We start from the raw sequence: 13,705 nt of genomic DNA, 5'->3' as shown, positions 1-13,705 counted from the left end.
CTTTTTGCAGTCACTTTCTAATTTATAACTGAAATTGAATTTTTTGAAATTTTGTACACTTGTGCATTCTTGATAGCAATTCATTATTTTAATAGTCTTACAAGTTAATCATCTATTAATCGATTATTTTAAGTGACTTTTTATTACACAGAGTAGAATTACATCGTAAAGAGTTTGAGGAAAATCAATTTTAAGATTTCAAAATATTTATAATAATAAATAATAATTTAAAGAATTGAAAGTAGGAAATAAGGTTTAAAAAAAACTGTATTTAGCAGCTGAAATAAGTGTGTTTGTAAAAAAATGTTTTTGGTAAGTTTATTCCTTATGGACCTAGAAATGTACTTCATAAAAATACTGCATTTAAAGTTTAATAATTAAATTTAAATAAATTAATCGTTTCATTTGAGCGTTAAATAATAAACCAGATGTAGTTATCTACATTTTGAATAATGGATAAATGAAACATTTAGGAAAATTAAAACAAGGGCTAAATTAATTTATGTATAAACTTAAATTTAAAAAAAACACAATTTCCATATTTTAAGACACAACACGCAGAAGTTTTCATTTTAACGATTTTATCGAAATTTTGACACATATATGGCAACCACTAAATCTAAACGTAGATAAGATTTCATTTCTGTGTAATTTGATATCCGATTTTATCAAAGATGTATTGAAAATTTTGTCTCAAATTCGTTGAAATTATTTCCCCTAATATGTGTGTGTGTGTGTAAAACATTCTTAGGGAGAAATCAGCATAGAATTCTTAGCCATTAATTTCTTGTCTTCATAATGTTATGGAAGGAACTGAATTTTTATCCTTTTTTTTTTTTTTTTTTTTTTTTTTTTTTTGTAAGAGCCGGAACTAGATAGAGCCGTAAACCAATGGGAACGCATAAAGCAAAGAAAAGAACTATCGTTTTTCCTACCTACCTTAACTAAGCTTTTTTGAGGAATATATTGTGAACTTATATGTTACCGAGAAGAATTTGCTTTGAATTCTAGTAGAATCAGCATATATTTTACGCAAATATAAATTGAAGTACATGGGAATCAAAAATTCACGTAACTAAAAATTTAAAGTGAAGATAAGTTTAAATGATCAGAAAGCAGCATACAATAAACGCTGCTTAATGTGATCACTCAATGTTTTTAATTTCATTCGCTTAATAGTACATGATGAGAACCAACGTATTCAAATGTGCATAGAAACATTCATTTAGTCTGATCAAAACATTAAAATAGATAATTAACCCATTTCATATGGTATTAGGGATTTACTTTCTTAGAACTTCGTGCTCCAGTTGTAAAAAAACTGAGGGGCGGGGATCAATTTCCTCGTGGGATAGAACTTATATGCTTTTGTTTGGATTAGAGTGGTCTGAGTTGATTTAAAAGGGCAGTGATGTTTTCGCATGTGGTTTGAAATAATGAACCACTATTGCCTATGATTTAATTATGAAACCAAAAATGGATTTAAAAAGGCTCATGAATTTGGCATCCTAAAAATAGCAAAATAATCCCCACCCCACCCCTCCACCCAATTAAAGTAAAACTACTGAGCGAATTTTAAATTTATGATTTTTTTTATAAATGCAAAATTAATATTGATTTAAATGGCACGGAAGTTTTCATTATATATATGAAGAATTGTGAAAATCTTCAGTTTTTTCACTTTCATTTAATAAATTCTTTCATAATATTTTCCGTAACTCACATTAAAATTTAAAAACTAATGAATATTTAAAATAAAAAGTAGGTTTGATATGGTATATTCAAAACTAAGAATCATTATTTTAAATCAATTTTCAAAATCTTATTATTTAAATAAATTTTTAAAATCCGTACGTAAAATTTGGTAAACTAAAAAGATAAACATCAAAACTATTTTAGCTAAATATTGCAAGCTAATTAAAATCGGACAGTTAAGACTAATCTGTAAATGAACCAAAATTATCGGAAGTAGTAAATCCTATTCTTAATTTCAATTCCTTTAAAAGCTTTAAAAGAAAACCACAACAAACCTGCACTGTTTGGACACAAGCAGATTACATCTAATTTCTGATATTCACGCGATACATTTCGCGGATTGTGTAATAACTATGAAAGAAAAGAATATTAATAGCACGAGCGGAAAAGGGGGGAAAAAACAAGGATTCCACTTTCGTACCCATCAGCTGTGCAGATAATTAACAAAAACTTCATTTTGAGAAGAAGAGATAGATATCCGATAAGGAGATGACAGTAATACAACACGTGATCCATTAAGCTTCCAGTAGGTTCCTTATGGACCGCATTTGTCACTGTCAAAAAATAAGGATGACTTGATTACGGTCAACTGAAATCTGGAAGTTGCTAGATCCCCGGCATAGTAATTAATACAAGATACTGAAAAAAAAAAAAAGCCTATAAGTAAATGCTATAAAACTTCTGTTTTTCTTGAAAGCATGTATGCTTCTTTGATTTTTATTGGATGGATTATTAAAATTTATAATGACATTTTTTGATAGATCTTAGACACTGAAAAAGTTATGATAATGAAAGCATATTAATATGATTTTGAATTGATAGTCTCGAAAGAATTGCAAAGTGTGATTTTTTTCCTTTAGTAAATAGTCTGTTTTTCAAGGGAATTCTTTATAAATGCAATAATATTCATTAGTGAATTATTCATTCTCATTGAAAGAATGGATTTTTAGCTGTTTTAGTTTTTGTGTTACAAAGGAAAAATAAGGTAGCCTTTAAAAAAATTCATCATTAACATTTTGTTAAGTCATATCACTGACTCTCCGATCCTTCCAAAGGCACACGGATAAATAATACTGAATGACCGGTCCGCCGCAACAGCAACACTGGCAGGAACTATGGTTGAGTCCTAAGGGCCATCACCGGCCACCGTACAACCCTTCTCGAAAGGAAGAACGTCTCTTCACCGATGGGAGGAGCCAGATCCCCCACCTTTTTGTGTACCCGCCAGGGTGCCAAGATCCAACCACCATACCGGAAGCATCTCATCCTCTTCTCGACGTGCACCCCCCCCCACACACACACCGGGGATAACAACATTTTTGTTAAATCTTCCTATTTAAAACCTCTCTCATTTTGAAAAAAAAAAAAAAAAAAAAAAAAATTGGAAAGGTATTCGCCTGTGAATACAATAATTAAAAACCTTAACAATCAAGATCATTTGATATTTATTTGACGGCTTTATCAACAAAATTGACGATAAATAGCAAATTTGGGACAAAATTCAAATGTTTGCCGATTTGTCTATATGAAAAGACGATAACTCAAAAAGGAGTGAAATTTGATATCTGATTGACACATGAAATGTGTGGTATATATTAAATTTAGGATAAAAGCCTAAGGGAAAATATTTTTTTCAAAATGCATACTCGAATCTCTTTAGAATTCTACAAATCTAAACCCAAAGCAGATCCTATTACTTATGGTAGCTCAAGTATTAGTTCTATATACCACACTGTTTAATAGAACAGATATAAATTCACTTGCAAATTATCACTATCCATATTCAGCTAATCCTTTTAAAGTTAATTGCTTAGTAAAGCAATTATGTGATCATACTTATGCCTTCAAAACAAATACCTTTTTAGTTTCTAAGAATTCTAACTTCTAATATTTTTTAATCTTCCGAAACGTTTTCTTGGGGGCTTTCATTTGATATCATTCCCTTGAAATTCTAGAATTACATCAATTCATCACACCAATTTTTTGGTTAGGATGACCCAAAAATTAGAAAAAAATAACGAAACGAAATATCACAAACAGAAAGATAAAAATAAATTCATTTTTAATAATTTTTTTTATCAAATTTTATTGAAAGTATTTATGACTATTAAGATTTCTAATTAAATCTTCCTAGGATATTTTGAAGAATTATATAAAAGTTTCTACTATTTCAGTATTGATTTCAATACCCTAATTGGTATCATAACACATTATTTAAGAAGCTATCTTACACTATACACTAGTGAGCGAGCATATATGAGAAATACACTAGAGAAGAATTTTTTTTAAACTTATTTTAGCGTTACGAAACCATGACTTTCACTATTTTTGCAGCTCCATTCAGCGAAACGTCTTAGTCAACGTTTGGAATTCAGAAGGGCATTAATAGAAATCTGTGAATTAGCTATTTGTATTTTAGAGATCAGGTAAGTACCGTTGAGGTAAATTTTTGCTGTATCTTCTTCCCTTTATTGTTTTAAATTTTTTTATTGTTTTAAAAGCAATATATCTGCAATCAGCCGCTACAATATTCATTCGACAATAATAAAAAAAACTACTTAGAAGGAAATATCTACGTCTCCTGACAAGTATTCTTGTGTAAGAATACGTTAAGCGAAGAACCCTACTTCTTTACAAAGCGAGCTAAAACTAAAAGCGCTGAAAAGAAAAGCAGAACTAGGTTGAGAACGATGCGTCATCAGGTGAAAATTACGCAAATCTGCCAAATTTACAAACACATTAGAAACACAAGGTTTAGCTGTGAAATTTGCCAGAAATGTATTTGGAGCATTCTAAGCATATTTGCGCGAACAGCAACGATACATTGAAATGTATAGGAAACTGACTTCTACCTTTTTATGTCTAAATTTCAATTGTTTTTAATTTCCTTATTGTTTCTATAATTTTGCATTACAAATGTAAATATTTTAAACGGTATATTGGCAATTTTATTTATTTTATTTTCAAATCATTTAGTTGATTCTTCGGTCATCTTGTATTGTTTTTATGCTTCATGATTATATTGTTTCAATTCCTTTTTAAATAATTTATAATTGTTATCACAAGATCGGATATCAAATTTTATTTATTTACTTCATTACATTTTCGAATTACCATGTACACATATAAGCAAGCGGTTCCCTTTTGACAGATGTGACTGAAAATTCAACACAAATCAACAATTGTAATGATAAATCTATGAATCTGATTTTCCCTATATATTGCTTAGTTTTAGAATTATCGCGTTCAATTGGATACGTATAGACAGAGATTTCTATTTAGACGGATTTTGATCAAAACCCACAAATTTGATGTTAAAGTTCAAAGTTCTCCGCTCAAGCCCAACGTGCTTTTGAGCAATGATGTACAGAGACAGACAGACAGTTCCGAAACTATGTTTTCCGAACTCAGAAGTTCTGAAATTTGGAGATTCAGCAAAATCTCCAAAGGAATTTTATTATTATTATTATTTTGTAGAATGCAATATTTTATCTTTGTATATTTCGTATTCTATAAGATAAAAAAAATTAAAGCTGGACGGTGAACTATGATTTTATATCATGTGTTATCTTGAAATACATATATTAAATTTCAAATAAGTTTTCTAAAGGGTTTTCTAAACAATTTCCTTTATCAGTTAATAGAATTCTGTATGTTTATAATATTATATTTTTGAAACCTATATGGTCCGTATGAAAAGAAATTACCAAGCGTTTGGTTTATTTATTACCTAGAAGTATTGGCAATCTTCAATCATTTTAATCCTAAAACTATCTATAAACTGTGTCTTGACATGATTAACATACATGATTAAAAATCTTACAAAATGCTCTATAGGACAGAACCTTGGAGCCATATCTAACAAATTTGCCATATCTAATAATTGCATCATTATTCACCAAGAAAAGTTTTTATGTTATTTTAATTACATTTTTAATTTAAATTTAAATGAAGTTTTAAAGTTTTCTTTCCAAAATAACTTGGAGCTTATCCAAAGTACAAAAATAATACTTTCCTCCTTTTAAAGTACTTGGAAGTACATGCTTATTTATAATGGTTTATAAATTAGCAATTGGATCATTTTTTGAATGGGCATATGTATTGTACATGTTATCTCAGAAACTAAAATTCAATTATTTCATTAAATAATTAATTATGATCTATATATTATTTCATGGAATACATTTCCTGAATTTCATTTTAAAATGTTTATTGATTACGTTCTATGCAATAATGGATTTCATATTTAAACAACTTATACATAATATATTGCAGATAAATCTGAAGTTGTATAGTGAAATTCTAGAAATAAATCTACTTTCTTTACTTTATAACTTTATTAACTTACTTTATAACTTTATTAACTTACTTTATTTCTTTACTAGCCGCCTTTGGCGACCAGCCGGTTCGCTAATCTTAATGCAAGTTAAAATTTTAATAATTAAATATTTTATGGAACTTCCATTTTAATTGCTTCTTCATTAAAATATTTTAAAACTTAAAATTTTAATAGTCATATAATTCACTCATAATATTATAAAGGCCTTCAGCCATAACATGATATGTATCTCTCTAATTTTCTGTTAGCTCCCGTAGAATCTATGCTTTAAATTAAAATGGAAATGATTAAACTGCAATAAATATAATAATTTTTTTTTTACTGAAACGAAGCATTTTTTTTAAATATGAGTACTGAAAACAGAGTCGCTGAGTATTTAAACCTTATGGGCACTAAAGAATATTTTTCTTAATTTATATAATATCTCAAGAAGTTTTCAACAAAATTTTCTCAGATTAATCATGAGTAGATCGATTAACAGAGTTTTAAATGCATCAAACACTAAAAAAATAAACATAATCGTTTGAAATAATCTGTCGAAAACACATTAAGCCTTCAAAACCAACTCCGTATCCGTTGAAAATAGTTGTCAACAATCAGAACACAATGCGCATGCGTGAATTTTCAACGCCAATTATGGTAACGCAAATGCGTGAATTTTCTACTCCAGTTTGGGTAACGCTATGCAGATTATAAATTTTTAATTTCCTTTATTCTGTTTTATTTTAATTCAAAAGTACTTCAGAAGGAATTTGAAAAATCGATTAATTAACAATGTTTAATTTTAAATGCATCAAACATTAAGAAAATAAACAGAATCCTTTGAAATAATCTGCCGAAAATTTCTTAAACCTATCCTCTTTAGCGTGGGGGAAAAAAACTGAAGCCTTACTCATTTGGCGGTGGGGAAATGAAAAGATTTTTTTAGCGGGAAAGTTAGTTTTTAATTAATAATTAAAATTCTAATTAAAAATTCAAAAAAGGGACCCCTGGTGCACATTCCCGACCTCCAAGGTATGCATGTGCCAAATTTGGTAGCTGTAGCTCGAACGGTCTGGCCTGTAAAGCGCCAACACACACACACACACACACACACACACACGCACGCACACACACACACACACACACATTGAGCTTTATATAAGTATAGATTATAACGTTATTATTACATGTATTTTTCCTTTTCAAACTTAGAGAGAAATAAGCACTATAAATCAGGTGAATTCAATATGCTGGTATTTGAATTATGAAATAATATTGCCTTCAGTAATTTGGAAACTTTTAAACAGATATACATTTATTATTCAAAAAGTAAAAGAAACTGCCCATACGATTAGGTACAAAGATATTATCTGCATATTTTTAATTGAAAAAAAAAATCGTAAATTAAATTGCTCGTGTTAACCTTTATTTATGCATCTGATTTTACTTGTAAATTACTCTAACAAGTTTCGTTTTTTTTAAAGTAATGTATAATCCATAAATCATCTTTTAGTTCTGCTACTTTCCTTTAAAGGAAAACGTATTTAGGTTACAACGAAGCTACATCAATCATTAATTTCCAGCTAGTGACAAAAATGAATGTAATCACATTGCATAATGGCTTATCTAGAGCTCCAAGCATTGATATACAATTTTTCTAAGCGAAAGTATGCATATAAAATTTTTATCTTTGGAATTGTTTAGAATTTTATAGATAAAAATAAAGTATGTTAAGAAAATATGAACAAGGGCAACAAATATTTAAAAAATAAAATGCTAACTATAAATATATATCCGAAATTCATGTCATAATTTAATTAATTTTGAATCGAGGGGGAGATCTATCCAAAATAATACTTTTTTCGTTTATTCTAAAACCTAAAGGAAGAGATGCTAATCATCCAAAACTAAATAGTAAGAAAAATATATGAAAGAATAAGACGTTAGCATTTCTGATTATAATAGTCTTTTCTTTACATAAAAATTTTAAGATGCCTAATTTTTAAACTGATTCAGAGGCAAAAAAGTTTAAATAAACTATTTTTCGTTGATATATTGAATAAACTTTTTTGCTGAAAGAAATTCTTATTATCGTCTAATGAGTGTTATTGTTTTCTGTTTTAGCAATTTTTTAGATTGAATGTAATACCTCCTTGTAGAAATTTATTGACACATAAAAGTCACGCAATTAGTCTTATATTCACCAGTCATTGTTTCTATTTCTAGAATATATAAAAGTTTTTCGAAGTGATGACTAAATATATTCCATTTTTCAGTTTCAAGTAAATCATTTAGTTTAATTTCAAAAAATCTAATATTATATCCTGAGAGTTTATATGCATAAAATCAAATCTTTGCATTTACATTAGGTATTTGAAATTTTAAAGAAATTTAGCAAATTATAAATTAATTAAATAAGAAAAAGTCAAAAATGTTGACACGAAATAGAATATAATAAATCATTTAGGAAAATATACTGTATATATTTTTAATTTTTAGAAGATGTAATATTGCTATTTGAACATTTTTTTTTCATTTAAAAGTAACTGTATTGCATTTTGTTTCGCAAAAAATATTAAATTATTTTAAGGAGTTCAAACTTCATAAGTTTATAATTATGCTTGAAACAATAGTCGAATGTATTTATAAATAATTTCCCCTTTCACCAACTTCAAAAAACTTTTTGGGAATTTCTGAAGTTTCAAAAATGAAATTAATTTATCGCTTACAACAAACAAGAAAAAAGGTAATAAATTATGTAGCAAATAAAAATTATCGTCTGTCAATGAATCGTTTTTATTTATTATTTTACTTTAAGCATAATTGCAACTCAATAAAAATAGTTGATAACATATGCATAGAAAGAATTTCTACTTTTTTATGAACAGCATATAAAACATCATAAAATAAGCAATTATTATAAACAAAATTGGGTTTTTTTTTCATGCTGTAAACTATACGATGACATGAGATTACAGCTAGCTCTTCTCTGAAGCTATGTAATGAATAAAACCCAAATTCAAATTTTAAAAATAATATTACGATGATCAATTATGAGCATATAAAATATAGCTTTTCAGATGACTTGCTTCTTTTTTGGTAAAATAAAAAAAAAAATTATAACTCTTGGCGTTTCCAGCTATTCTATAATTTTTTTTCATAAGTTGTAGCTATTTGTTGCCCTAAAAGTTTGGAAACTTATCTGTAAGGAGGTATATAATAGAATTAATCCATACTTTATAGAAAAAAATCAGAGAATAATAAAATAAAGACGCTGATGTATTCATTTTCTTTACAAATGGTGAAATCAATTTTCTTTAACCACATATTCGTGTAAAAAAAAATTGAAACTTGACATTTTTTTTTCTTGCAAGATATAATGCTGTTAAAGAATATAAGAATTGTTTGTCAACCATTTATTTTTTTAAAATTTCTTAAATTTTGTGTCGATAATTTCAGCAATTTTATTGTTTTGTTGTGGATTTATTAATTTTTAAAAGTAATAAAAGTTATACATAGTTATTTAATGCAGTATTTGTTGATTTCATGTATATTTTTAACCTAAAAAAGTTTTATATAATCAAGTTAAATTGCATTTAAAATGTTTAATTTTAAAAATAAAGCATGCATATTACCTGACGATGATACCCGGAACATTTTCCGCTCCGGCCAGTATAATTCCGCCTGTAACGATCCAGCTCTAACTCTAGCTTTGAACGAACTCGCGTCCATCGCGTGTCCTTACAGATAAATTTCAAGGTCTACTGTTATGCAAAACGGGACAAAATAAAAAAATAAACAAATAAAACCGACAAACGGACTTCTATTTTGACATCTCATCATAATCCGCAGATGTGTTAGTCGCGTCTTTAGACCTCATGTTCTGATTCGAAGTCTTTCCTCTCGTGAACTGAATCATTAAAATAAAAAGTTTAGAAACGGTTGCCAAAATCTCGAAACGAAAGTAAAAAAATTCAAAGAAAGCAAATCAGGGATGTGTTACTGTTTACGAATACGTAAGTTTAATCAAAGTCTGTCACTGAGATATCTGTTTGGCAGCACCCAAGCTGACACTTCCCGTTGCTGGTTCTGGTTCTTTGGCAAGGATTCTTAAACAGAATCCTCCTAGCTAATTTCAATATTACTCAACGGCATTTTTTTTTTTTACATCAGAGTTTACAGCAAGTGATGAAGAAAGGCTATTAAACACGTTTCAAATTAAGTACAAAATCTGAAATCTATACTTTGAAGAATTATTTATTCTTATTTATTTATTATTTTTGTCAAACCGATTTTTAGTACTATATATTGGTTTAAACCGCTGTTACGATTTGTAAATACATTGCTATTGTCAATTTATTTTCACATGATATACGAAAAGTACTGCGGAGTTGAAAAGAAGATATTATTCTACATTATAAATTTAAATTTAAGAATAATTCTTTGTTATTTTGAAATAGCTCCTTTATTTTTTATTTGAACTTTGGTAATAATTTTTTTTAGAATTATATTTAAGGTCATATGATATTATTAGCTTTTAAAATTTGTTTCATTTATTAATACATTTTTACTGCATTCAAACATTCTTGTTTGTTATCATCATTGGAGTTAAATCTCACATAAATTGTATTGAGGTTTTATAAAATTATAATGAATTTACTAAACAATTTAAGCTAGTTTCACTTAAGATATTTTTATAAGTTAGTTAAATATACATTTTCTTCCAAAAGTAGAAGAAATAACGTGTTTTCACACTAATAAAAAATTAATATTAACGGATGTGATTCAGTTGATTATGCAATTTATTAACAAATTTACAAATTATTAAATAATACACTTGTTAAAAATTAATAAATGCACTGCTCCGGAAAAGAGTACCAATTAAAAAAAACAATGAAATGAAAAATATATTGAATAAAATGCTGAATAAGAATATATTCACCTAATTCCTCTTACTCTTGATATTACTTTTTATACTTGAAATTTAGTTATCTGTTAATGGAATGGTAAAAGAAGTCTTTACCAAGATGAAACTTTCTTCATATTCATCTTCTGTTCGAAGGACAAAACTTTGAGTAACCAACTATCTTCCAAGATTATCTCAAAAATGCTCGTCAGGAATTGAGATGTTGAAATCGAGATAACTAGCTCTTTCCTTCCAAATCCTGCTCTTCTAGATTTTAGTTGGCAAGTATAACAAGATGAAAACGAAAGCTATGATCCATTGTGTGTGTGAAAACTGTGCTTTAAACCGACATCAATAGCACCAACATATATTCTGATATATAGATCAAGAATCTCATTTCGATATCTCGCTCCATTCAGGATGCCTTCATGAAATATAGTCAGTGTAGTTACTTAAATATATTCCAAATAACCCATTATTCTATTTTACTGTAATTGTCTCCTGCTCTAATGTGAAACTTGTTGTTTCTTGTTCTTTCAAGAGAAGAATATGATCACAATCGTCTTCTGAAGTAAATTTGGATTCATCTAGTACTCACTTCCTTTGTCCTCGGGCCCAAGTGGTCTATGTCCCATCTTTGGATTCCCATCTGGACACATAGATACAATGGGGTGAGAGAAGCAATAACAAATGATTTTCGTGCATAGAGACATCTATTAAGATGAGAATGTCTGTAGTACTCTTCCTCTGTTTCTGAAAAGCGATCTGGAATAAGATGAATCACAAACTAAAAACAGCAAACTAAAAGAACCGGATTAAAAATATTGATCATCAGGCAGAATTATTATATATGAGCAATCTGGGACAGACTTTCTAACAACTGAATTTTCTAGTTGGAACTTGTTCCAAAAATTGTGGACCTCAGTATGAGAGAAGTTGAGTTTTCTTGGAACGTTAGCTTGAGATAATCTCGATAACCTTCCACTTTAAGGAGTCAGGTAAGCGATTTCACCCGGCTACAATCACGAGGATTTCAGATCCAAAACTGGGGCCATCAAACATTATTCATCTATGTGAAGAGTAATTACGTTAATCTAGGTTCTAAAGTGAAAATCAGAAATATGATTAATTCATAGTCCATTACATCAAGTAAAAAAAAACAAAAAAACCTAAAGTCACCTAAACACGTTTTTAAGTTATATTCACAGACATAATGCCAAGAATGTGTTTTTCGAACAAAGAGAAGTCTGGAATATTGAGATTCGTCTACATTTCGAGCTCGAATTTTTGAAAATTAAAATACTTTCTCTATATTTCGTATACAAGAAAGTAAAAATTTTCAATGACATCCGGGTTGAAGAATTTACCATTTTTATGAACATTTCTGAAGTCTTCGCGGCATAACATTTTTACAATTGAAGCTATGTAATAGCGCACTGTTCTGATGAACTTATGATATATTAATTTGAAGATGACAGTATGTCGCTCTACTTCCTTACCTTTGAGTACTTTAAGGAAATAAAGTTGAAGTATCACAAATGAACTGTCAATGAGTTATATTAAACCGGTTCTCAAATCAAAAATCCATTAGCTGTTTGCAAAATTAATTACTACTACTTGATAAACTATTATAAAGTTCCAATCTTCTATGAGTTTTACTTCTCATCAATTAATATAATAGTTTTATTCTAGTGATAAATTACTGCTTCATTGATAAATGTACTTAAAATATTAAGTATTTGGTAATGTTAACTTTTGTAATATCGGATATGTTGGAAATGCATCATCTTCCCATTCCGATGACATCGCCTATAGTCAGTGATAGATTTTAGACTAGGCAGCTACCTAGGACCGATGAGTTGAAGGAAATCGCAGACAGGTTAATTAAATAAAATATTATTATCCGAATTACCAAATAAATATATTTTGTAACAAATACAAATTCTATTAAGCATAAAATATAAGGATATTATTAGCATCTTGCCAGATATAATTTGATCAAGTTCCTTTGTCATTTCATTTAGTTAGTTTATTATAAACAATATTTATTAAACAATAGTACTTACATGTGTTTATTTCATTATTACACAATAGTATTTACAAATACTTTAAATGTTATTGTGTACAAATGTGGATTATAAAAATAGACAGCTTTTCAAAAAGTCATGAAAATAAGAAAATTTATCTTTAATTTATCATTAACATGTTGACTGATTTTAAAATATGTTGAAATATGGAACTTTCATTAAATTGGCCAATTTAATGAAAGAAGCGCCTCATATTGTGCAATGCTCAGGATCTTAAAATGTCTAAGTAGTGGTGACGATCCAGTTATTTCAAGTACAAAGTTTTGCATTGCTGGACAACAGCAAAGATTGTCGATACATTCCAGAAGTTCTACAACTAGAGTGGATTCTTTTACAATTATCGGTTCTATGTTATCTAACCGAGGATTTGACCTACGTTAGTCTCCGATTATGTCTCTTTTTGTCTTGGAAATATAAAAATAATCACACTAATAAGCACTTTTAATCAAAAATTATTTTTGTTTCATTAATAAAAATTTATACGAACATAACTCATCAATGTTTGACAATGTTTAGTTATGCAGTTGGACTGTTATGCCTTCGTTGAGAAACTCGACTCTAAGCTGCGCAGTTAGTTTAGTTGATATGAACAACATTTCATATCTTTTTTGAAGAAGAACAAAATTTCCTCTGATA

The 13,705-nt window shown here is 28.4% G+C and overlaps 1 protein-coding gene across 1 annotated transcript in view; it reads right to left on the bottom strand.

Annotated features, from left to right (window-relative positions):
• The window catches only part of LOC129984144 (monocarboxylate transporter 12-like), a 97,337-nt gene extending 87,405 nt beyond the window's left edge, over positions 1–9,932 (bottom strand). Inside the window, exon 1 of the mRNA XM_056093942.1 lies at positions 9,712–9,932. Coding sequence (XP_055949917.1) covers positions 9,712–9,808 — 97 coding nt within the window. The 5' untranslated portion in view covers positions 9,809–9,932. The remainder of the gene's footprint in view (positions 1–9,711) is intronic.
• Positions 9,933–13,705: the final 3,773 nt, after the last annotated feature.

This window comes from Argiope bruennichi, chromosome 9 (assembly GCF_947563725.1).
Source record: "Argiope bruennichi chromosome 9, qqArgBrue1.1, whole genome shotgun sequence".
NCBI lineage: Eukaryota > Metazoa > Arthropoda > Arachnida > Araneae > Araneidae > Argiope > Argiope bruennichi.
Note: the sequence above shows the minus strand (reverse complement) of the source record. Positions and strands in the feature narration are given on the sequence as shown.